Source organism: Hemitrygon akajei, chromosome 11, assembly GCF_048418815.1.
Source record: "Hemitrygon akajei chromosome 11, sHemAka1.3, whole genome shotgun sequence".
Taxonomy (NCBI): Eukaryota; Metazoa; Chordata; class Chondrichthyes; order Myliobatiformes; family Dasyatidae; genus Hemitrygon; species Hemitrygon akajei.
Genome location: NC_133134.1, coordinates 98,501,073 through 98,525,884, shown reverse-complemented (window position 1 = coordinate 98,525,884; position 24,812 = coordinate 98,501,073). Strand labels below are relative to the sequence as shown.

At 46.6% G+C, this 24,812-nt stretch overlaps 1 protein-coding gene across 1 annotated transcript in view; it reads left to right on the top strand.

Moving 5' to 3' along the window:
- smg5 (SMG5 nonsense mediated mRNA decay factor) overlaps positions 1-24,812 on the top strand; it is a 79,147-nt gene that overhangs the window by 42,080 nt on the left and 12,255 nt on the right. The window contains exons 13-21 of the mRNA XM_073061358.1: positions 3,901-4,070; positions 5,439-5,514; positions 8,643-8,818; positions 13,964-14,122; positions 18,042-18,101; positions 19,945-20,104; positions 21,407-21,497; positions 22,339-22,413; positions 23,842-23,980. Of these exons, the coding sequence (XP_072917459.1) occupies positions 3,901-4,070; positions 5,439-5,514; positions 8,643-8,818; positions 13,964-14,122; positions 18,042-18,101; positions 19,945-20,104; positions 21,407-21,497; positions 22,339-22,413; positions 23,842-23,980 (1,106 nt within the window). The remainder of the gene's footprint in view (positions 1-3,900; positions 4,071-5,438; positions 5,515-8,642; positions 8,819-13,963; positions 14,123-18,041; positions 18,102-19,944; positions 20,105-21,406; positions 21,498-22,338; positions 22,414-23,841; positions 23,981-24,812) is intronic.

The following is a 24,812-nucleotide window of genomic DNA, read 5'->3' as shown; positions in this document are numbered from 1 at the left end:
CCCCTCTGTCTCCTATACTCATGGGAATGAAGTTCCAGTGTATGCAGCCACTGCTTGTAATTCAGTTCCACAAGTCCAGACAACATTCTGGTAAATCTTTGCAGCGCTCTTTCCAGTTTAACCACATATTTCCTATAACAAGGTGACCAATGCTTTAAGTGTGGCTTCACAAATGGGATACAACTGCAGCATAATATCCGAGCTCTACACTCAGCACCCCGACAGTTGAAGGGGAGCATGCCAAATGCTGCTCTTGCCACCCTGCTGTTGTACATTTGTCCTGCTTTACAGAGGTCACCAGAATTACTTCAGTGCCTATAGATGGCCTTGAGATATCATGGGCATTGACGTGCAAAGTGATGGAAGCAATGAATTAGAGTTCTGTGGCACAACAGCTTCAAAACAGGTCTTTCGGCCCATCTAGTCTGTACCAAGTCTATTCTGCTGTCCTGTTGACCAGCACTTGGACCATAGACTTCCACACCCCTCCAATCTAAATTTCTCTTCAATGTTGCAGTCAAACCTGCATCCACCATTTTCACTGGCAGCATATTCCACACTCGTTCCTCTTAAGTATTTTCCCTTTCCCTAACCTCAGTGGAAAAAGCCTGCTTGCATTTACCTTATCTATACCCCTCATAATTTTGTATACCTCTATCAAATCTCCCCTCATTATTCTATGCCCCAGGGAATCAAATCCTAACCTATTCAACCTTTCTCTACAACGGGTCCTTAAGTCCCAGCAACATCCTTGTAAATTTTCTCTACTCTTCCTGGCTTATTGATACCTTTCCATTAGGTAAGTGGCGAGAACTGCATACAATACAAATTTTGCCTCTTTGATGTTTTGTACAACTTCAACATAAGTTTGCAACTCCTGTACTCAGTACTCTGATTTATGAAGGCCAGTAGCCAATGTGCTAAAAGCTCTCTACAATCCTGTCGACCTTTGATGCCACTTTCAGGAAATTATGGATCTGTATTCCCAGGTCCCTGTTTGATTTGTTGCTGAAGGCCCTTCACTTTGATCCCCACCCCCAAGTGGATTATTAAATTAACATTTGATCCCTTCAGGGCAGTATACCCCACTTATAAGCTAATTGGATTAAAGATTAGCTTTAGTTATCACATGTACATCAAATCATCAAAACAGTGAAATGCGTTGCTTGCGTCAGCAATACAGTGCTGGGGGCAGCCCACGAGTGTTGCCCTGCTTCTGGTACCAACATAGCATACCCACAATTTACTAACCCTAACCTACGTCTTTGAAATGTGGGAAGAAAACAGAGCACCCGGCAGAAACCTTCAGGTTCACAAAGGAACATACACACTCCTTACAGATGGCAGTGGGAAGTGTACCCCAATAGAACCATTGAACATTGCAGCACAGAAACAGGCCTTTTGGCCCTTCTTAGCTGTGCTGAACCATTTTTCTGCCTAGTCCCACTGACCTGCACCCGGGCCATATCCCTCCAAACCCCTCTCATCCATGTACCTGTCCAAGTTTTTCTTAAATGTCAAAAGTGAGCCCGCATTTACCACTTCATCTGGCAGCTCATTCTACACTCCCACCACTCTCTGCGTGAAGAAGCCTCCCCTAATGTTCCCTTTAAACTTTTCCCCCTTCACTCTTAACCCATGACCTCTGGTTTTTTTTCTCCCCTCGCCTCAGTGGAAAAAGCCTGCTTGCATTCACTCTATCTATACCCATCATAATTTTATATACCTCTATCAAATCACCCCTCATTCTCCTACGCTCCAGGGAATAAAGTCCTAACCTATTCAACCTTTCTCTGTAACTCAGTTTCTCAAGTCCCGGTAACATCCTTGTAAACCTTCTCTGCACTCTTTCAACCTTATTAATATCCTTCCTGTAATTCGGTGACCAAAACTGCACACAATACTCCAAATTCGGTCTCACCAATGTCTTATACAACCTCACCTTTACATTCCAACTCTTATACTCAATACTTTGATTTATAAAGGCCAATGTACCAAAAGCTCTCTTTACAACCCTATCTACTTGTGACACCACTTTTAGGGAATGATGTATCTGTATTCCCAGATCCCTCTGTTCTACTGCACTCCTCAGTGTCCTACCATTTACCTTGTATGTTCTACCTTGGTTGGACCTTCCGAAGCATTATGCTAACTGCTACACTACTGTTGGCGGGCTGGTTGCGTAGTGGCATCAGTGTTGGACTTCAGGGCGAGAGGTCCGAGTTCGAATCCGGCTAGCTCCCTTGCATGCCTGGGTTGAGTGTCGAGCTAGCAACTGGACCTCGTAAAAAAAAAAACCTGGAGAGGGATGGGCTCCACCAGGTTTCAGATGCCCAAGACACACCGTATGATGAGCAGTCACCAAAAAGATCGGTGCAAAAAGCTTGTCATGACAGCGCCCCGACGGCTCCACCAGGAGTTAAGGGCACACACACGCACATGCTAATGTACCACCCTTTGTACTTGGTTCATGGTGGCTGACCTGAGGAGTTAAAGTAAAACCCCTTCTCTCTCAGCTGCTCAGACAGGATTTCAGGAGTCTCATTTTGGAGAACAACTGTGGTGGTCTCCTTAACATCTTGTCCTTTATATCTGCCCTCAACAACAGGCAGCAGGGTAGCTGAGCGGTTAGTGCAACACTTTGCTGCACCAGTAATCAGGGTTCAGTTCCTGTTACTGACCGTAAGGAGTTTGTACCTTCTCCTCGTAACTGCATGGGTTTCCTCTGGGTTCTCCAGTTTCCTCCCACAGTCCAAAGACATATTGGTTAGTAGGTTAATTTGTCACTTGGGTGTGGGCTTATTGGGCTAGAAGGGCCTGTTACAGTTGCACATTCCAAATCTAGGGTTCGAGCTGGTAAGTTGTGGGTATGCTATGTTGGTGCCGGAACTGTGTCCCTACACATCCTTGGACTGTTGCTTGATGAAGCAAGCAATGCATTTCAATGTCTGTTTCATGTACATGTGACAAAGAAAGCTATTTTTACTCTTTAAAAAGCAGTTGTCATTAAGTTGTCATTTGTGATCTTGTTGTTTGTGATTCACCACTACGTTCCCAGTGAATGTGCTGTTGAAAGAAATTCGTGGGCTCTGGGATGTTTGACAGGGAAGGGCAGGGTCCTCTGACAATGCTGGTCTGCTGGCCTGTTGCTGTTCAATGTTGTTTTTGCAGTCTGAGTGAGTGATAAGGAAGGCAAATGCAGTATCAACATTCATTTTGAAAAGATCAAGGATGTAATGCTGAGGATTTAATGGGCATTGGTCAGACCGTACTTGGATTATTGTGAGTTGTTCTGGGCTCCTTGCCGAAGAAAAGATGTTCTGGCATTGAGGAGGGTCCAGAGGAGGTTCAAGATATGATTCCAGGAATGAAAGGGTTAACGTACAAGGAGCATTTGATGTCTTTGGGCCTCTACTCACTGGAGTGTAGGAGAATGGGGGGGTGCGGGGGATCTCATTGAAACCAATTGAATATTGAAAGGTCAAGGTAGAGTGGATTTGGAAAGGATGTTCCTATCGTGGGGAAAATTTAGGACCAGAAGCCACAGTCTGAGAATAGAGGGACATCCATTCAGAACAGATGAGATATTTCTTTAGCCAGAGGGTGGTGAATCTGGAATTAATTGCCACAGACACCTGTAGAGGCCAAGTCATTTGGGTATACTTAAAGCAGAGGTTAATAGGTTCTTGATTAGTCAGGATGTTAAAGGTGACAGGGAGAAGGCAGGACAATGGAATTGAGAGTAATCCTAATTCTGCTCCGTTGTCTTACGGTCTTGATGTGGATACTCTTTCTCTCTCTGCGTTACCATGTTCCCCTGCTTGGTAGAGAGAGTGGTTCTTGCTGACTCTGCAGCGGGAAACTGGATTTACCTTGGCTAATGTTTTGTTCCCCCTGCAGACACAGGCTCGGACTCGGAGGCCAGTGATGCCAGCAACAAGTCACTTCGGAGGGAGAAGACGCCCCTGGAGAAGCTGGAGATCCTATCCCACGAGGGGCTGCTGACCACCGTCAAGATCCTGTTGGATTGGCTGCGCAACAACACCGACATCATCCTCATGTGTGCACAGGTGTGGGACCTCCGGGCCAGTGTGACATCCCCAACCTACCCTACCTCCATCCTCCCTCTTCCTAATTCTGCCCCGCTCTCCCCCTTCGGCTCCCCTCCACCCACCCCCTCCTTAGCGCCGAGGGCTTGATGGTCGGTAGAACCACCACTTGTGAACAGGCTTTCAATGTGACCTCCTTTTGTTACGTTCTTTAGAATTCCCTCCTCTTTCCTCTAGTGGAAATCTCTCCTTATGGAGATGTCCACCCCCTATCACTACCAGTGGAGATCAGCTCATTCTCCTTTCTTCCGCCTGGCTGTCAATTTCTGCAGTTTCCTTCCCCCGGTATCCTTCCCATGCTTTTCCCTTCTTCCAGCTACTTGGGTCCTGAGCTCTGGAATCCCTCCATACTCCAGACCCCCGGCTTTGCAGGACACCTTCCTGCTTGACCCCATGTCTTGTCTCCTGCACCATCCCTCTGATGAAGTGAGCAATAGAAGTCTCCGGCGGGGTTAATAAAATGTGCAGTCACTTACTCGCTCTACATAGAGCAGTACATGACATTACAGGCCTTTCGGCCCATGATAATGTGCCAACCCTTTAACCTACTGTACTATCAATCTAACTCTTCCCTCCCACATAGCCCTCTATTTTTCTTTTGTTATTAAGCCTATTAAAGAGGGTCTTAAATGTCCCTAATATATCCACCGTGACCCCTGGCAGGATGTTCCACACATTCACAGCTTTCTACCTCTGACATCGCTTCTTGACATCTCCTCCAAGCCCAAAGTTCTGTCCCCTCTTATTAGCCATTTCCACCCTGGGAAAAGGTCTCTGGCTCTTCGAAGCCTTTTATTATCTTGTACTCGTCTATCAAGTCACCTCTCACTTTCTTCGCTCCAAAGAGAAAAACCCTAGCTCATTTATCCTATCCTCAAGACATGCTCTGTAATCCATACATCATCCTGGTACATCTGCTCTGCACCTTTTCTTAAACTTCCACTTCCTTCCTATACTGTGGCGACCTGAACTGAACACAGTACTTCAAGTTCCAATGGCCAAATGTTCTAACTGCTCTGTTGTCCTATGGTCTAAGTGTGGGCTAAATAGAATTTTATAAAGCCACAACATTACCTCCCATCTCTTGAACTCAGTCCCTGAGTAATGATGGCCAACACACCATACACTTCCTTAACTACCCTATTACTTGCCCAGCAACTTGGATCTATAGCTGTGAACCCCAAGATCCTTTGTTTCCTCCACACTGTTAAGAATCCTGCATTTAACTTTGTATTTTTCCTGCAAGTCGTTTTGCCCAGTCTCCCAATTGTGACACCAGACTAGAGTTACTTTAGTTCCGTGTGTGTGATCTGACTCCTTCTTTTGCAGAGCTCTCAGAGTCTGTGGAATCGCTTGTCCATGCTGTTGAACATGTTGCCTGAAGGAAGGAAGATGAGAGAGCCAGGTGTGTATCCTTCAGCTCGCTTAACTCGCTCTGCTATTCAGTGAGGTTGTGTCTATTTCAACTTCCCCTTATCCATGGCTCCATGTGCTTCATAACCCTTAGTTCCATGACTAATCAGTGGTTTCTCTGAGCTTTGAATGCACATGAGGGTTCAGCCTCTACAGATTTCCTGGGCAGGGATTTTAAAGCCATGGATTTGTATAGTTCTGGTTGTCAAAGCTTTGGGGAGGATGCAGTTTGCTGCCTGGATTACAGGGTGTGAGGAACAAAGACAGGTTGGACAAACTTGGGGTATTTACCGTGGAGTGGCAAAGACTGATAGGGAGACTTGATAGCTGGAGTTGGTGCTGCCTCCCAGTGTTCGCTTGGCAGAAGACAAGCTGTATTGTGTTCGATTGCAGACACCAGCAACATTCATAGACTATATTTTTGTTGTGTGGTTGTATTTTACTGATATCTTGTATGTGCTTATATGTGCCTAGTGTTGTGTGTGATTATTGGTACTATGGTTTACACCTTGGAGTAACTGTTTCATTTGGTTTTATTGATGGGTTTTCATGTGTGATTGAATGATAAATGAACTTAAACCAGATGTTTATAAACTTCAGGGAGGCATAATGTGATAGGTGCTTGGAATCTTTCTCCCAGGGTAGAAATGTCAAATAACAGAGCATTTAAGGTGAGGGGGGAAGCTGAAAGGAGAGCTTATAGATGGGGATCTTATAGAAATAGAGGCAAGAAAGTTGTTTCCACTGGCAAGTGGGACTACAACCGGGGACGTAGCATCAAGATTCAGGGGAATAGATTTAGGATGGAGAAACTTTTTCCAGAGACTGGTGAATCTGTGGCATTTTCTGCCTAGGAAGCAATAGAGGCCACCTCATTAAATATATTTACGACACGGTTAGATAGATTTTTGCATAGCAGGGGAATTGAGGGTTAAGTAGAAAAGACAGGTAGGTGGAACCATCATGGCTGGTGAAAAGTCTCGACCTGAAACCTAAGCCTTTTTTTTCCTCTCCATAAATGCTGTCTGACCTGCTGAATTCCTCCAGCATTTTATGTTGCTCAGGATTTCCAGCATCTCTTGATCTTCTGCTCTTTGTGGGTGCGTGGAAATGCTTGTCAGGGCAGTGGTAGAAGCAGATAAGATAGTGAAGTTTGTGGCTTCTAGATTGACATATGAATATGAGGGATACGGATCTTGTGTAGGCAGGTTTAGTTTAATTTGGCATCATGTTAAGCACAGATGTTGAGAGCCAAAAGTTCTCCGCCTGTGTTCCATCCTTCCATCAGAGAAGGGTGGCTCTTTTTCTTTTAAAACTAAGACCTTTAATTTATTAAGGTCTTGTTCTAGAAATGCAATGAACGTCTATAGAAAAGCACATAAAGGCAAGATTCTTGTGCACCGTAAGGAATGGAACTGCACATGAAAACAGTCTTAATACACAGTGTGGGATTATCATAGCTGAGAGGGCATAGTGGTGATAATAGGTTCCACTACCTATTAAATGCTCTCAATGGCATGCATTCCAAATAGCCTCTGACAGCCAAGTGCAGCCCCTAGCATTCATGTGTGGCTTAGCAAGAGTTGCCAATCAGCATTGAACTGCAGAACCATTTCTACTGACAGGAGAAGGGGCAAAGATGGGTTACTGGTGCCTTAAAACCAGTCGCTTCGGGCAGATGGGGCTCCTCAACCAAGGATGGCAGCTCATCTAGGGGAAGGAAAACTGCTTTTAAACCTCTGCTGCCGTGTGGCTACACACACTCATGGGGAAATCTTCGGGAGTAAACCCAGAGGGGAAAAGTCTGGAGCTGGAGTCTCTAAGGTTGTCAATGCTGACCAGCAACTCTTGTAACGCCGCTGGTGCCAAACTGTATTGGTCTCTGCCGTTAATCAGCTGTGTAGAGAGGGGGAGTCTGCTGCATGGGAAACAGCTTATTCTCCGTGTCCTACTGCGCTGGCTTGTGTGCTGGCTCACGTATTGACAGCTAGGATGCAACATCCATGATCAACCAGTGGAGGCTAAGAAGGGGGTCTGCACACAGGGGTCTGTGACAGGGTTGCTGTGGGAGATGTCACATTCTCTCAGAATGAGCACTTGCAGTGATTATCCACTTGTTATTAACTGTACCAGACTGAGTGTCAATCTGGAGGTGGGACTGCACGCAGGATCAGTTCACACTAAGGTGGGGTGAAGGGGGCAGCAATGAACAGGGAACGGCTATCAGCACACAGGCTGAGGGTGGGGGTAATTACCAGGTGGAGGACTGAACTGAGCATGGGATCAGTTAACAAGTTTAAGCCAAACTAAACTCATGGTCAGTTACCTGACTGTTGACCACCGACAGGATCAATAACCAGGCTGGAGCACAATGGCGTTACTGAAAGTGGGGGGCAGTCAGAAACACTGAGGTGGAATTCACTGGTGCTGCAGACACTGGTTACCCCCCTCTCTGATATAAATTTTTTTTTAAGATTAGCTTTATTTGTCACATGTATATCGAAACATACAGTGAAATTCATTGTTTGCATGAATGGCTAACACAGTCCCAATATGTGCTGGGGCAGCCCGCAAGAGCAGCCCCACTTCCGGCACCAGCATAACATGCTCACAACTGGCAGCCCAATCTTTGTTTTTTTTTAGTTTAGTTTTTCTTAGTTTAGGGTTTTTTTTCTCTTATAAATATCTTTTTCATGGTTAATTACTAAGAGATTGGGCGGTTCAACTCCATTTGTTACTGAAATATGTGTTTTTATATGTTAATTGTCATTAATGTAATCCTGATCTCTATATACCATTATCAATATTGTTATGTTTATTAATTTGAAATTTAATAAAAAGATTGGAAAAAGAACATGCTCACAACTTACTAAGCCCTACCCATATGTCTTAGGAATATTGGAGGAAGCCGGAGGAAGCCCACGCAGTCAGGGGGAGAACATAAAAGCTCCTTCCAGACAGAGGCAGGAATTGAATCCTGGCTGCTGGCGTTGTAAAGAGTTGTGCCAGCTGCTGCGTAACTGTACCGCAATTTACCCAAATATATTCAGCGAGCCTCTCCTTGCTTTTTCTGGTCTCCCTGTCCTCTTCCTGCTTTTCCTCACCCATACTGATCTCCAGGTGTATGCGTCAGTGATGAGGTCGCCCAGCTGCTGAGCCACTGCGAGGAGCCAGATCTGGCCCAGGTCGTGCTGCTTCCCGAAGACATGGCACTCCGCTACCTTCCCGTTCTCCGGACTGTGCATCGGAAGCTCGGGCCAGAGCAAATCAGCCTGGCCACAGGCACACTGGAAGAGGTGAGGGAGTGGAGAAAGTGGGCACAGCAGATACTTCTATTGATGTACACTGAACTCTGACAATGCCAAATGGGTTAGGGGGCATCTGTAATAGCAGCAGTAGGTGAGGTCCTAGAGGACCAGAGAGTAACAAATGTTGTTCCTTCATTCAAGGAAGTTATGTTGCAGCTTTGTAAAACTCCAGTTGGACCATCTGGAGTACTGAATACAGTTTTGTTGTAAGAAGGATGTGGATGCTTTGGAGAAGGTGAAGAGGTTTACCAGGATGCTGCTTGGATTAGAAGGCATTTGCTATAATGAGAGGTTGGACAAACGTGGGTTGTTTGGTGGAGGCCAAGGGGAGATCTGATGGAGGTTCATAAGGTTGAGGCATAGAGCAGGCAGATAATATTTATTTCCTAGGATTACCAGAGGGCACACATTTAAGGTGAGAGGAGGTAAGTTCAAAGGAGATGTGAGGGGCAAGTTTTTTACACAAGGTATGGGGTGCCTGTTGTGGTAGAGGCATTTAGATAGGTACATGAATGACAGGAACGTGGAAGGATATGGACATTGTGGAGGCATAAGGGACTAGTTTAGTTGGCCATTTGATTACTAATTTAATTGGGTTAGCACAACATTATGGGCCAAAAGGTCGGTTCTTGTGCTGTGCAGTTCTATGTTTTAAGAAGGGAAGTAGGGCTGATGCAGGTAAATATAGGTCAGTAGTAGGGAAGCTGTCGGAGAGAATACTGAGAGGTACAATCCATGCATATTTGCAAAGGCACGACCTGCTTGGGACAGTTGGCAGGACTTTGTACAGGGCCTTATAAACTTGATCGATGTGTTTGAAGAGGTGACAAAGGAGCTTGATGAGGGTAAGACAGTGAGCATTATCTGTGTGGACTTTAGTAAAGCATTTGATAAGGTTCCTCGTGGTAGTTTGATTCAGGAGCTGAAGATGCATGGGATCCAGTGTGAATTGCAAGTTTGGATTCTGAACTGGCTTGCCCCATAGATGACAGGGAAGGGGTTGAAGGGTTACTCTGACCAGTGGTGGTCTCTGGGGATCAGTGCCGGGCTCTGTTGTTATGGTATATTGTTGTCATTGATTAACTGGACTCTGACAACTTGCATTCATTCCTCAATCACACTTAATTCACAAAGTGAACAGCATTAACCCTATCACCACACTGCTCTGCAGATTGATCAAAGAAATGTCATTTTTATACAGAACTTGATCAGTTGTACACAAATACAGTGGATTCCAATTAGTTGGGATGCTTTGGGACCAGTACATTTTGGCCCAATTAAGTGGCTATCCTGAATAGCAAACCTTTCATGGACAAAATTTAAAAAGGTCTTTAAATGACAAACTTACATTTAACTGAGTAACAAATTATGTATTTAAATGAAAAACAGAATGAATTGGAACACTATCAGTTCTACTATAGTACCATCAAACTGTGTATTAGTTCCTAATAGTTATCAGTGGAGGAATTTGTCCACTGTATGCTGGCATGACTATAAATGAGGAAAATCAGTGTGGACACCTAGTGCAAATAATGGACTGCCTCTGTTGCCCTCCTGCATGAAATAGTGTTGTAATTGATCAATACATTTCCTGGCATCCTGTGTAGTCGCTAGCTCAAGTTCAGATGTTTCACCTTCATCACTTTCCTCCATTTTCTTTAAAATAAAACCCAAAATGATCAAAGATCACTGCTTTTTGAAACGGTGTCTGTTGGCCCAAATGGGTAGCAATGCAAGCACACACAACTGACACGATTTAAAAACTGCTCTAAGTATAGTGTAGTGTCTGATGGCCACAACAATTGATGCTAGTTAGAAACTGTTTGGCACCAGTCTCCTGTCCTAATTAAGTGGCATAGTGTCCCAAATAAAATAAATCCTGGCTATTTTCTCAATTAGCTTTTGTTCTTCAAGGGTTGTCCCATATCAGCAGCTTCCCTGATTAACCAAATCTACTGTATTGATAGAGAAAGTTTGTGTACTTCTGAATCCTGGCATTTGCATATTTAAGTACCAATCATAATTCAGGCATTAATAACCAATTAAGTCTGTGTTAAAGGCAAATAATGCTTGAGAATTAGTAAGATAAACTGTCCAATAGTAAGTGTTGCCCTAGAATCCTTGGTTTGCTTCTTTGCCTTGTCTCAGGAGCTGGTTTTCCAGGCTTGAGCAGAAGGGCTGTACCAGAGTTTGATTTTTCAAGGCCTGTGTTCAACCTGGATGACTGCACTATGTCTGCACACTGTCTCTGTCAGCTTATCACGGAGAAACGCTATACAGAATGCCTTGGCTCTGTTTGGTTATCACACAGTTTAACCTTTACTTTGCTGAAATATCAGTGATTTGGATGAAAATGTAGATGGGAGGATTGGCATGTTTCTGGATGACACCAAGGTTGAGAATCAGCATCAGGTTTATTATCACTGGCATACTTTGTGAAATTTGTTGTGCGGCAGCAGTACATTGCAATATATAATAAAAACTGTAAATTACCATAAGAAGCATGTATATGTGTGTGTAATGGCCTTTTGGCGTGTGGCCAAGTGGTTCAGACGTTGGTCTAGTGATCTGAAGGTTGCTAGTTCGAGCCTCGGCTAAGGCAGCATGTTGTGTCCTTGAGCGAGGCACTTAACCACACAATGCTCTGCGACGGCACCGGTGCCAAGCTGTATCAGCCCTTGTCCTTCCCTTGGACATCGGTGGCGTGGAGAGGGGAGACGCAGCATGGGCAACTGCCGGTCTCCCACACAACCCTGCCCAGGCCTGCGCCCTGGAAACTTTCCAAGGTGCAAATCCATGGTCTCTTGAGACTAACGGATGCCTATAATAATGGCCTTTTCACTATAGAACTCTTCCACACAGGTTACTTCATCGTTGGAAACGACGGTCAACCAGCAACATGTATATTTACACAGACAGTCCTGTACCACCTCCCTGATGATTGTAATGAGAAGAGGGCATGTCCTTGGTGATGGATGCTGCCTTTCTGAGGCAATGCTCCTTGGAAATGTCCTGGATGCTGGGGAGGCTAATATCCATGATGGAGTTGAGCAAGTTCAGATCATTCTGAAGCTTATTTCGATCCTGTGCAGTGCCCCCCTCTCCTCCACTCCCCCCCCCCCCCACATAACAGATAGTGATGCAGCTAGTTGGAATGCTCTCCATGGTACATCTGTAGAAATTTGCAAGCGTCTTTGGTGATGTACCAAATTTTCTTAAACTCCGAATGAAATATGGCCGTTGTCATACCTTTGTAGCTGCACCTTTTTGTTGGGCGCAGGATAGATCCTCAGAAATATTGACACCCAGGAACATGAATTTGCTCACTCTTTCCACTGATGATCACTCAATGAGGACTGGTGTGTGTTTCCTCATCTTACCCTTTCTGAAGTCCACAATCAATTCTTTGGTCTTACGTTGAGTATAAGGTTGGAATTGTGGACAGTGTAAAGGACTATCAAAGAATACAGTGGTATGTAGATTAGTTTCAGATATGGGCAGAAAAGAGGCAGATGTAGTGTAGTGGTTAGCACAATGCTATTACAGCTTGGGACATCCCAGAGTTTGGAGTTCAATTCCGGCACCATCTGTAATGGAGTTTTGTATGTTGTTCCTGTGAGTGTGTGGGTTTCCTTCAGGTAATGTGGTTTCCTCCCACAGTCCAAAGATGTACCGGTTAGTAGGTTAATTGGTCATTTAAAATTTTCCTGTGATTAGGCTGGGGTAAATCGGGAGTTGCTGGGTGGCAAGGCTTGTTGGGCTGGAGGGGCCTGTTCCATGTTGTATCTTTATATAAAATAATCCAGGTGTTGTGAGGTATTGCACTGTGGGAGATCAAATGGAAGGAGAAAGTATACTACAGTTAATGGCAGACTCCTTTATATCACTGAGGTACAGAGGGATTATATGCCAAAGATAAAGTAGAGGATGGATTGGAGAGGATGATTGTGGGACCAGGACTGGAGACATTACTCCGCTGAGTTCCAGTGGGCTGAGTTGTAGTCTCCTATGTTGAAAACTGAAACTCCTACAAATGGCAGGATGGTAATGTCTAGATCAGTCATTGAAGTGCTGGTGGAACTCTGTGTGTGAGGCAACATCTGAGGGCTGAGATCAGGGCAGAACTCATGGAATCTGGGGGATGGGCATTTGCCAAATACTTTTAGCATAGTTCGGTACAGTGTAATTTTAGTGAATATTTTGCCAAATATACTTTAACTGTAATCCATACTATTTGTTATGTATTACACGAAAATATAGTGTAATTAGCAAATGTACCATGGCATTTATTGACTGAGATACATTGTGGATTAGGCCCTTTGGCCCAACGAGCTGCGCTGCCCAAAAACCCCAGATTTAATCCTGGCCTAATTGTGGGACAATTTACAATGACCAATTAATCTACTAACTGGTACGTCTTTGTACTATGGGAGGAAAACAGAGCACGTGGAGAAAACCTACACATTCCACAGGGAGGATGTACAGACTCTTTACAGATGAGGTCAGAACAGAACTCTGATGCCGTGAGCTGGATAGTGGCACGCTAACATCTACGCTACTGTGGCACCTGATATTTAGTCTAGTATAGTGTAGTGTAATATTTAGTGACTATATTGGGAAAATATATTTATACTAAATATATTACATAATATATTTGCTGAAATATATGTTAATATAGTATAATATTTAGCAAAGATACTGTGGAATATAGTGTAATGTTGAACAAATATATCGCCAAATAAATTTAAACTAAACATCCTTCAAAATATTCACTAAATCATAACGTAGTTTTATATTTAGGTGAATATATTATAGAATATACTTAGGATAATGTAGTTAGTGAATATAATGCTGAATATATTTTGACATCATTGAAGAGCAGGGGATGCACACAGACCTGGTTTATTGTTGGATCTGAACTCCAGGATGCTGTGTTTTCTCGGTTGCAATGTGGGTGTTACCGTTCCCAGTGGCAGTCAGTCTGCGCCATGTAGGCTGGACAGCACCCCCAAAACCAGTGAGTTAGCCTTTGAGCTGAAGTGGAACCATTGTCACACTGTGTTGGGCTGGGTGGGTGCGGTTGTCTCCCTTCCACCTCCCACTTTCTCCCTCATCTCTCTCCATCCATTACAGTCCGTGGTCCGTGTCTGCTGCATCCGAAGCTTTGGCCACTTCCTCACACGCCTCCAGAAGAACGTTCTGCAGTACAACCGGGAACTGGGGATCTTCATCAGCATCAGTCAGTGTGAGGAGGAGACGCTGCTGGAGCAGACGCAAGCCCAGTTTCGAATGGTGAGCCGCCGCCTGAGGCTGTAATCACAGCCAGTATCCTGTACACTTCCCCGTTCCGCTGTGCGCAGTGCCATGGTCCTAGCTGCAAGCTGCCCAGCGTACATAGCTCCGTGCACTATCCTGCAAGCTGCCTGTTTAATGCAATGCCATGCTCCTTGCTGCAAGCACAGTTCTGAATAATGAGCCGGTGCCTAGGCTGTACTATCAGCTGGTGTCGTGTACACTGCAGCTGTCCTGCTGTACACATGCCGTGCTGCTTGTTGTTCATGGTGCCGTGCTCTCTGCTGGAAGCGCCATGCACTCCGATGCAAGTTGCCTATTGAAAGCAGCACTGTGCTCCCCACTGCAGGCTGCCCTTGCAAACAACACCGTGCAGGTTGTCTGTTGTACGCCGGTCCACACAGCCCTCTGCAAGCTGCCTGTTGGAAAGAGTTCTTTGTTCTCCTCTGCTCCCCATTACCCTTTTATTTCTTCTACCAAAGTGCACGATCATATACTTCCTGACACTACCTGCCACTTCTTTGCCCATTCTCCTAATCTATCCAAGTCTTTCTATAGCCTCTCTGCTTCCTCATATCTACCTGCCCCTCCACCTATTTTCGTATCGTCCGCAAACTTTGCAACAAAGCCATCAAATCCATCATCCAAGTCATTGACATATAATGTAAAAAGAAGCAGTCTGAACACGGACCTTGTGGAACACCACTAGTCACCGGCAGCCGACCAGAAAAGGCTCCTTTTATTCCCACTCTTTGTCTTTTGCCAATCAGCCACTGCTTTATCCATGCTAGCATCTTTCCTGTAATACCATGGGCTCTTGTTAAGCAGCCTCGTGTGTGGCACTTTGCCAAAGGCCTTTTGAAAATCGTCTACCAATTCTCCTTTGTCTATCTTGCTTGTTATTTCATCAAATAATTCCAACAGATTTGTCAGGCAAGTTTTTCCCTTGAGGAAACCTTGCTGACTACAGCCTATTTTATCATGTGTCTCCAAGTACCTGGAAACCACATCCTTCACAATCGACTCCAAGATCTTCTGAACCACTGATGTCAGAGTTACTGCCCGATAACTTCCTTTCTTCTGCTTCTCTCCCTTCTTGCCTAGTGGAGTGACATTGCAATTTTCTCATGTTCCAGAACCATTCCAGGATCTTTTGATTCTCGAAAGATCATTTCTATTGTGTCCACAATCTCTTCAGCCACTCCATTCAGAACTCTAGGGTGTACACATTGGTGAATGTTGTGGTCCACGTGACTATTGAGCTTCAGACCTCTGTTTCCCAAAAATCTTCTCCATAGTAATAGCAACATCATACACTTCTGACTCTGGACGCTCTCGAACTTCCGGCCTGCTGCTGGTGTCTCACAGTGCAGACTGATGCTAACTACTTATTCAGTTCTTCCACCATTTCCTTGTCCTCCTTGGCCAGGCAGCATCTACAGAAAGGAATAAACAGTCAATGTTTTGGGCCAAGACCCTTCATCAGGACTGGGAAAAAAAAAGATAGGAAGTAAGAAGATGAGGGAGGGGAGGAGAGGAAGAGGTGGTAGGTGATAGGTGAAACTGAGGTGAGGGGGTGAAGTAGAGAGCTGGGAAGTTGATTGGGCTGGAGGAGGGGGAATTGGATAGGAGAGGGTAGAAGATTATGGAAGAAAGGGGAGGAGGAGCAGCACCAGAGTGGTTGATCAGCAGGTAAGGGAAAAGGTGAGAACAGGAATGGGGAATGTGGGGGTGGGGTGGGGGCAATTACGGGAAGTTCGAGAATTCTATGTTCATGCCAGCAGGTTGGAGGCTACTCAGGTGGAATAGAAGGTGTTACTCCTCCAAGCAGAGTGTGGCCTCATCGTGGCAGTAGAGGAGGTCATGTAATGACATGTCGAAATGGAAATGAGCAGAAGAATTGAAATGGGTGGCTAGCAGGAGATCCCACTTCCTCTGGTGGACAGCGAAGTGGTCTCCCAATCTATGTTGGGTCTCACCGATGTACAAGAGGCCACACCGGCAGCACCAGATGCAGTATATGACCCCAATAGACTCACAGGTGAAGTGTCGCCTCACATGGAAGGACTGTTTAGGGCCCTGAGTGGTTGTGAGGAAGGTGTAGGGGCAGATGTGACGCTTGGTTCCACTTACAAGGCTAAATACCAGGAGGGAGATCAGTGAGGAGGGATGAACGGACAAAGGAGTCGTGTAGAGAGCAAACTCTGCGGAAAGTTGGGGGGGGGTGTGAGGGGAAGATGTGCTTGATGGTGGCTCATGTTGGAGATGGCAGAAGTCACAGAGAATTGTGTTGGACATGGAGGCTAATGGGTGGTAGGTGAGGACAAGAGGAACCCTATCCCTGGTATTGTGGGAAGATGGGGTGAGGGCAGACTTGTGTAAAATGGAAATGATGGGAATGGGGGTAGCATCCTTGCAAGCAGATCGAGTTCCACACTGGACTCTACTTCTCCTTCCTCACACATCACTCCTCCTCTCGTGCTTCTCCTCCTTCCTTTTCTTCCATGGTCTTCAACCCTCTTCTGTCAGAATCCCACTCCTCCAGCCCTATATTTCTTTTACCAATCAACTTCCTGGTTCTTTACCTCACCCACCTCCCCCTCTCCTGGTTTCAGGTATCACCTACTACCTTGCATTTCTTCCTTCCCTCCCTCCACTTTCTTACTCTGACTTATCTTTTTTTTCCAGTCTTGATGAAGGGTCTTGGCCCAAAACATCGACTGCTTATTCCTTTCATTAGATCCTGCCTGGTCTGCGGAGTTCCTCCAGCATTTTGCATTGGATTTCCAGCATCGGCAGATTTTCTCTTGTATGTAATTTTACTACATTTCCAGCATCGTTTTCTAGCAGTCTGATGTCCACTCTTGCCTCTCTTTTGCACTTAATGTATCTGAAGAAACTTTTGGTATCCTCTTTAATATTACTGGCTAGCTAGCTTCTGTATTCCATCTTTTCCTTATAACTTTTTAAAGATTTCTTCTGTTGGTTTCTAAAAGCTTCCCATTCCACTAACTTCCCACTATTTTTTGCTCTATTATATTCTCTCATTAGCTTTTATGTTGGCTTTGACTTCTCATGTTAGCCACAGTTGTGTCATCTTGCCTTTAGAATACTTTTTCTGAATGATGAGATGCTGCCTGATGCTGTAATAACAGAATATGTCTGGTATGCCATACCTGCCTTGTTGTACACAGTGCCGCACTCCCTGCTACAAGCTTCCTGTTGTACGCAGCACTGTGCTTTCCACTGCAAGCTCCCTGTTGTACGCAGCACTGTGCTTTCCACTGCAAGCTCCCTGTTGTACGCAGCACTGTGCTTTCCACTGCAAGCTTCCTGTTGTACGCAGCACTGTGCTTTCCACTGCAAGCTTCCTGTTGTACGCAGCACTGTGCTTTCCACTGCAAGCTTCCTGTTGTACGCAGCACTGTGCTTTCCACTGCAAGCTCCCTGTTGTACGCAGCACTGTGCTTTCCACTGCAAGCTTCCTGTTGTACGCAGCACTGTGCTTTCCACTGCAAGCTTCCTGTTGTACGCAGCACTGTGCTTTCCACTGCAAGCTTCCTGTTGTACGCAGCACTGTGCTTTCCACTGCAAGCTTCCTGTTGTACGCAGCACTGTGCTTTCCACTGCAAGCTTCCTGTTGTACGCAGCACTGTGCTTTCCACTGCAAGCTTCCTGTTGTACGCAGCACTGTGCTTTCCACTGCAAGCTTCCTGTTGTACGCAGCACTGTGCTTTCCACTGCAAGTCCAGCTCCGAATGGTAATCTACAACCTGTGGCTGTAATCATAGCCGCTGCCCTGAACACCGTTTCCTCCCACCCCCGTTCCGTTATACGTAGCGCCGTGCTCCCCGCTGCAAACTACCCAATGCTGCACTGACAGGCAGAGTGATTTGCCTTTGTGTGCATTGAACCCTAGGCCGAGGAAGAGGCTCGTAGGAATCGTCTGATGAGGGACATGGCTCAACTCCGTCTCCAGGTAAGTGAGGGTTTTGCTGCCCAGGGTGATGGTGTGAAGCGGATAAAACACAAGACCTTTAAGGTATAGGAACAGAATTTGGCCACTTGGCCCATCAACTGTGCTATACCATTCCATCATGGCTGATTTATTATTCCTCTCCTGCCTTCTCCCTGTAACCTTTGACGCTCTTACTAATCAAGAACCTACTAATCTCCGCTTTAAATATGCCCAGTGATTTGCACTCCACAGCTGTCTGACAGTGAATTGCACAGATTTGCAACCCTCTGGTTAAAGAAATTCCCCCTCATCTCTGTTCTAAAGGGATGTCCTCTGGTCCTAGACTTTCCCACTATTGGAAACATCCTCTGCACAGCCATTTTGTGTAGGTCTTTTTAATATTTGATACATTTCACTGAGATCTCCCCTCATTGTTCTAAACTCCAATGAGTACTGGGCCTCATGTTAATCAGGGATCATTCCCATAAATCTCCTCTGGACCCACTCCAGTGCTAGTACCGCCGACTGCAGTTCTGTGTGTCAGCCAGCAGAGAGCAGTCAAGAACCGTGTATCTCGCACCCAAGTCTGTCACTCACCCTTTAGCTCTGAGTCACTGAGTGTTGCTCCTGGAGCAGTGCACTGGCTGCTGGATAGCTCAGCAGGTTGTAGGGGGTGAGGAGGGAGGGGTGGACAGTGGGAAAATATTCACTGTCCACCCAAAATATTCAGTTTGTTGCCCTCTGGCAGCTGTCTGACTTACTGAGTTTCTCCTGCAGCTTGTGCTGGCACTTGGAGAACTTGGGAGTCCTCGTGGAGGATTTCCGAAAGGTTGAGTCAGTGTAAGGAAGGCAAATACAATGTTAGCGTTCGTTTTGGGAGGGCTAGAATAGAAGAGCAAGGATGTAATGCTGAGGTTTTATAAGGCATTGGTGTGACGGCAAAGGGTGTTGTGAGCAGTTTTGGCCTCCATATGCATATAAGAAAGGATGTGCTGGCATTGGAGAGTGTGTAGAAGAGGCTTATGAGAACGATCCTGGCAATGAAAGTGTTAATGTATGAGCTGTGTTTGATGGCTCTGGGCCAGTGGTTGCTGGAGTTTAGAAGAATAAGGGAAGATCTCATTCAAACCTATCGAATATTGAAAGGCCTGGATAGAGTGAATGTGGAGAGGATGTATACAATAGTGAGAGTGAGAGTCTAAGATCAGAATGTACAGCCTCAGAATAGAACATCTCTGGCAGTGAATTCCACAGATTTACAGCAGCTTCTGGCTAAAGAAGTTCCTCTTCATCTCTGTTCTAACAGCATGTCCTATTCTGAGGCTATGCCCTCTGGTCTTTGACCCACACACTGTAGGAAACATCCTCTCCATGTTCACTCTATCTAGACTTTTCAATATTCGATAGGTTTCAGTGAGATCCCCCTCATTCTTGTGAACTCCGGATGCGGTCCCAGAGCCATCAAACACTCTTTATACATGAAGATGGGAGTGGATTGTCCCTGCCCAGAGGATGCTTCATGACTTTTGGGCCTTCGTGGACACGTCCTTGGTTTACAGTGGGTTATCTGTGAGCTGGTTTGTGCACAGCAAGATTGCACAAGTATAGAAGCCTGGGTGGAACTCAACAAATGCTGGAGACGTTCAACAGGTCGAGCAGCATCAGTGGAAAGACAGGCTGAGTTTGTGTTTTAGGGCTGAACTCTCTTGGATGGCAAAAGTGGACGACACCTTAATAACTTGTTAACTTTTTTTTCTCCTTGCTGCTCTTCCCTCTCCATGTCCTGTATTTCCCCCCTAACCTTGCCCTCGCCCCTTTCCCTGTGTTCGTTTTCCACTCCCCCCCCCCCCCCCCCCACCCCCAGCTGGAGGTGTCTCAGTTGGAGGGAAGCCTACAGCAGCCGAAGGGCCAGTCCACGATGTCTCCATACCTGATCCCCAACACACAGGCCATCTGCCAACAGCTGGCCAACATCAGGCAGCTGGCAAACAGCAGCCGGTTCATCATCATCATTCCCCGCACAGGTGGGTTTGCGTCTGACCTCGGGTGTGTCTGATCGGATGATATAGAGAGAGCTTCATCTTGTGCCTGATCCAGGGAGAGTGTGACAGGACAGTGCAGAGGGAACTTCACTCTGCATCTGGTCCCAAGAATGTGTAATTGGATGTTTTGTAAAGGGTCCTTCATTCTGTGTCTGACCCCAGGGGTGTGTAAGGGGGATGATGCAGAGGGAGCTTCACTCTGTGACTGACCCCGGGAGTGTGTGATGGGACAGTGTAGAGGGAGCTTCATTCTGTGCCTGACCCTGGGAGTGTGTGATGGGACAGTGTAGAGGGAGCTTCATTCTGTGCCTGACCCTGGGAGTGTGTGATGGGACAGTGTGGAGGGAGCTTCACTCTGTGTCTGACCCCGGGAGTGTGTGATGGGACAGTGTGGAGGGAGCTTCACTCTGTGTCTGACCCCGGGAGTGTGTGATGGGACAGTGTGGAGGGAGCTTCACTCTGTGTCTGACCCCGGGAGTGTGTGATGGGACAGTGTGGAGGGAGCTTCACTCTGTGTCTGACCCCGGGAGTGTGTGATGGGACAGTGTGGAGGGAGCTTCACTCTGTGTCTGACCCCGGGAGTGTGTGATGGGACAGTGTGGAGGGAGTTTCACTCTGTGTCTGACCCCGGGAGTGTGTGATGGGACAGTGTGGAGGGAGTTTCACTCTGTGTCTGACCCCGGGAGTGTGTGATGGGACAGTGTGGAGGGAGCTTCACTCTGTGTTTGACCCCGGGAGTGTGTGATGGGACAGTGTGGAGGGAGTTTCACTCTGTGTCTGCCCCCGGGAGTGTGTGATGGGACAGTGTGGAGGGAGCTTCACTCTGTGTCTGACCCCGGGAGTGTGTGATGGGACGGTGTGAAGGGAGTTTCACTCTGTGTCTGACCCCGGGAGTGTGTGATGGGGCGGTGCGGAGGTAGCTTCACTCTGTGTCTGACCCCGGGAGTGTGTGATGGGACGGTGTGGAGGGAGTTTCACTCTGTGTCTGACCCCAGGAGTGTGTGATGGGATGGTGTAGAGGGAGTTTCACTCTGTGTCTGACCCCGGGAGTGTGTGATGGGGCTGTGCGGAGGGAGCTTCACTCTGTGTCTGACCCCGGGAGTGTGTGATGGGACGGTGTGGAGGGAGCTTCATTCTGTGCCTGACCCTGGGAGTGTGTGATGGGACGGTATGAAAGGAGCTTCAGTCTGTGTATTCCATGTACTGGAGTGTTATTGACATGGTGGATCCATTGAGTTCAGAGAACGGGTGACCTTCACTGTTGTCCTCTTCTCCTTTCTACAGTGATCGATGGATTGGATTTCCTGAAGAAAGAAAATTCAGGAGCGCGCGATGCCATCCGATTCCTGGAATCTGAGTTCAAGAAGGGAAACCGGTATGGAGCTGTTTCATGGGTGGATTGGAGCTGGGTGGGGTGTGCAGTATTAGTCAGGGGTCCTCCTTCCCTTCTCCCTCGACACAGAAACTCTGCTGAGCAGGACCCAGCTTCTCACTTCATCTCCTCCCACCCCCTCACCTGGTCTCACCTATCACCTGCCAGCTTGTACTTCCATACCCTCCCCTCCCACCTTCTTCCTTTCCAGCCCTGATGAAGGGTCTCAGCCTGAAACGTTGACTGTTTTATTCCTCTCCATAGATGTTGCCTGACCTGCTGAGTTCATCCAGCATTTTGTGTGTTGTGATTTGCACCCCTCAGCTCAAAGACACACCCCAGTTACTTCTTGGGAGAAGCAGTAATCAGATCAGGGTTTAAAGCTGTGATTTATTACTTGAAGTAATTCATTTTTAGGTATTTCTCCCTGCAAATGATTTGACAGTTTTGGAGCAGTGCAGTGGCTGGAAAGCTAACCATAGCGCTAAAGCAGCACTTGTAGCTTTAGTGAGACCTTGCTGCCATTTCCCATTATAGAGGTGGGAGTCAGAATTGTCTTCTGTGGGCAGAAGATAATTTTTGAATGCATGTTGACACCTTTGTCTGGGTGTCTGTCGTAGTTATGTAAACTGCCAGTGGGAGAGTGGCAGGACTGTAGTCAAGACCTTACCACGTCCATTTCTGTGGTCAAGTCAGAGCTTTCTGTGTCTATTTCCCATTGTAATATTTAAAGTAGAAAGGTAGAATGGGATAAATGATTGTCTTCTGTGGGCAGAATTAAGGTGGTGTCGATTATTTTTGAACACGTGAGCCATTGACACCTTTGTCTGGATTTCTGTCACAGTTACATCCGTTGCCAACGGGAGAGTGGCAAGACCGTGGACAGGCACAAGCTGAAGAGGCAGGATCTGGATGCCTGGTAAGGCCCTGCCAAATGAGTTTTTAGTCCTTGCTTCCCCAAACCACGAGGGCAGCAGTTCACTACGCCCACCTCCTGCACCGCAGTTGGCAAGGGACCAGTTTCCACACAAAGCTGGCTCCCTGCCCTGTTAGACCAGCCTGGTTGTGCCAATGGAGTCCGAGAGTTGGACCATCGCTATGCAAGGATGTGCTGGTGGTAGCCTGCAAGTGTCACCATGTTTCTGGCACCAACAGCTCACTAACCCTAACCCGTACATCTTTGGAATGTGGAAGGCTGATTTATTATCCCTCTCAATCCTGTCTCCTGCCTTCACCTCATAGCCTTTGATGCCCTTACTGAACCCATCAACCTCTGCGTTAAATAAACCCAATGATTTAGACTTCAGCCTTCTATGGCAATAAATTTCACAGATCCACCACCCTCAGGCCAAAGAAATTGATAATCTTTCTATTCTGTGGCTGTATCCTCTGGTCATAGACTCAAACACTATAAGAAACATCTTCCCAATGTCCACTCTATCCAGGGCTTTTAATATTCAATAGATTTCAATGAGTTCCCCTCATCTTTCTTCAAATCTCCAATAACTACACACCCACAGCCATCCAATGTGGCTCACGTGTTAACATTTTCATCCTTGGGATCATTGTTGTGAAACTCCTCTGAACTCTTATAACGGGAGTTATATGGGAGGCAGGGCTTGAGGGTTGGCACAACATTGTGGGCTGAAGGGCCTGTAATGTGCTGTACTATTCTATGTTCTAACCCACCAATACCAGCTATATGAGCGAAGCTCCAGCGGAATGTGGTTGGGCAAGGAATGGGATAGAGAATGTTCACCATGTAACTGTCTTGCCACGGGGCTCCGGCCCTCTGTGATGTCTGTTAGAGTCACTGCAGATTCAGTCCCAGAGACTGCTGAAGTTAGGGCCGTCCAGCGAGCCATGTACATCACCTGACCCAGAATCCCAGCTGGGACATTCACTGTCTCCCAGCACAGTGCAGAGTCATACATCCCTGAATGTGGTCTTTAACCCACCCACAATTACCCAACCCTCAGCCACCCATTTATAACTAACTCCACATTAATGCCATTTTCAAATACTCCCCATGTTCTTATCAACCCGCTGCAAATTCTACAAATTCCTTTTTTTTTGAGGAAAAGTTAAGCTTTGTATGCTTTATTTGTCAGAGGTACATCAAAACATGGTGGTGTGTTGTTTACATCAATGACCAACCTGTCTGAGGATGTGTTCACAAGTGTCACCATGCTTCTGGTGTCAATATAGTATGTCCACGAGCAATTCGTAGATCTTTGTAAAGTGAGGGGAATCTGGAGCACCCGGAGGGAATGAACCCCAATCACTGCCACTGAAAGGCCTTGCACGAAGTCGGTGAGCTTGTCCAGTAAAGCATCTTCTTTTGCAGGCACCTGTATAAAATCCTGGACAGCTGCAAACAGTTGACGGTGTCTCAGGGCAGTGGTGAGGAAGAGGTGGCAGGAATGGTCACCATCCTGACGGAATTCTCTCCGGATGATCCCGGATCGCTCTCCAGCAATGTGCAGGTAACCTGCCCCGTAGGAGGCTTGTCACACTCCTCCTCTCATGCCCCAACCCCCTCGCGCTGCTGATATAGGGCTGGGTGGATGGGGCTGTTATTGGTCAGAGAATGAGGTGTGTGTGTTCTACTTGTGAAGAAGGTGAAGGTTTGTGGCAGAGCGTGGCTGACATTGGTCTATTGTGAACTCGCTGTCTGCTGGCAGACATTCCAGGAACTGAACAACTCCTTGCCCTCTGGAGTGGCTTGTATAAAGAGCAAAGTGCTAGGTTCGTACAGGAGCAGGCCCTTCGGCCCACCACATCCAGGCTGGCTCTTTCTTTGCCCATCCACACTAACTCTCTTGCCTGCTTTAGGTCCATACTTAGAATCTCTGTGGATTGTAGAGTGTGGAAGTCGCAGCAAGATAAAGTGCTTCTGAGTCTTTTCTTAGTGGAAAGTGGGCTCTGTGCGATGTTCCCCTACTCAGGTTTCCTACTCAAGGTCATCAAACTGACCCACGTTACTGGATTTGGCCCAAGGTTAAAAGCACCACTGCTTTAAGGCACTTTCGCTCAGTCTTGTCCCCGATGTAATTTCTAAACGCAAGATTCTGCAGATGCTGGAAGTTCAGAGAAACACACAAAATGCCGGTGGAACTCAGCAGGTCAGGCAGCATCTATAGAAATGAATGAACAGTCCTGACGAAGGGTCTCGGCCTGAAACATTGAGTGTTTATTCGTTTCCGCAGATGCTCTTTGCCCTGCTGATTTCCTCAAGAATTTGGTGTGTGTTGCCCAAGGTATCACTGTCTGGTACAGGGGTGGGGGTTGGGGGGGCACTGCACAAGATCAAAATAC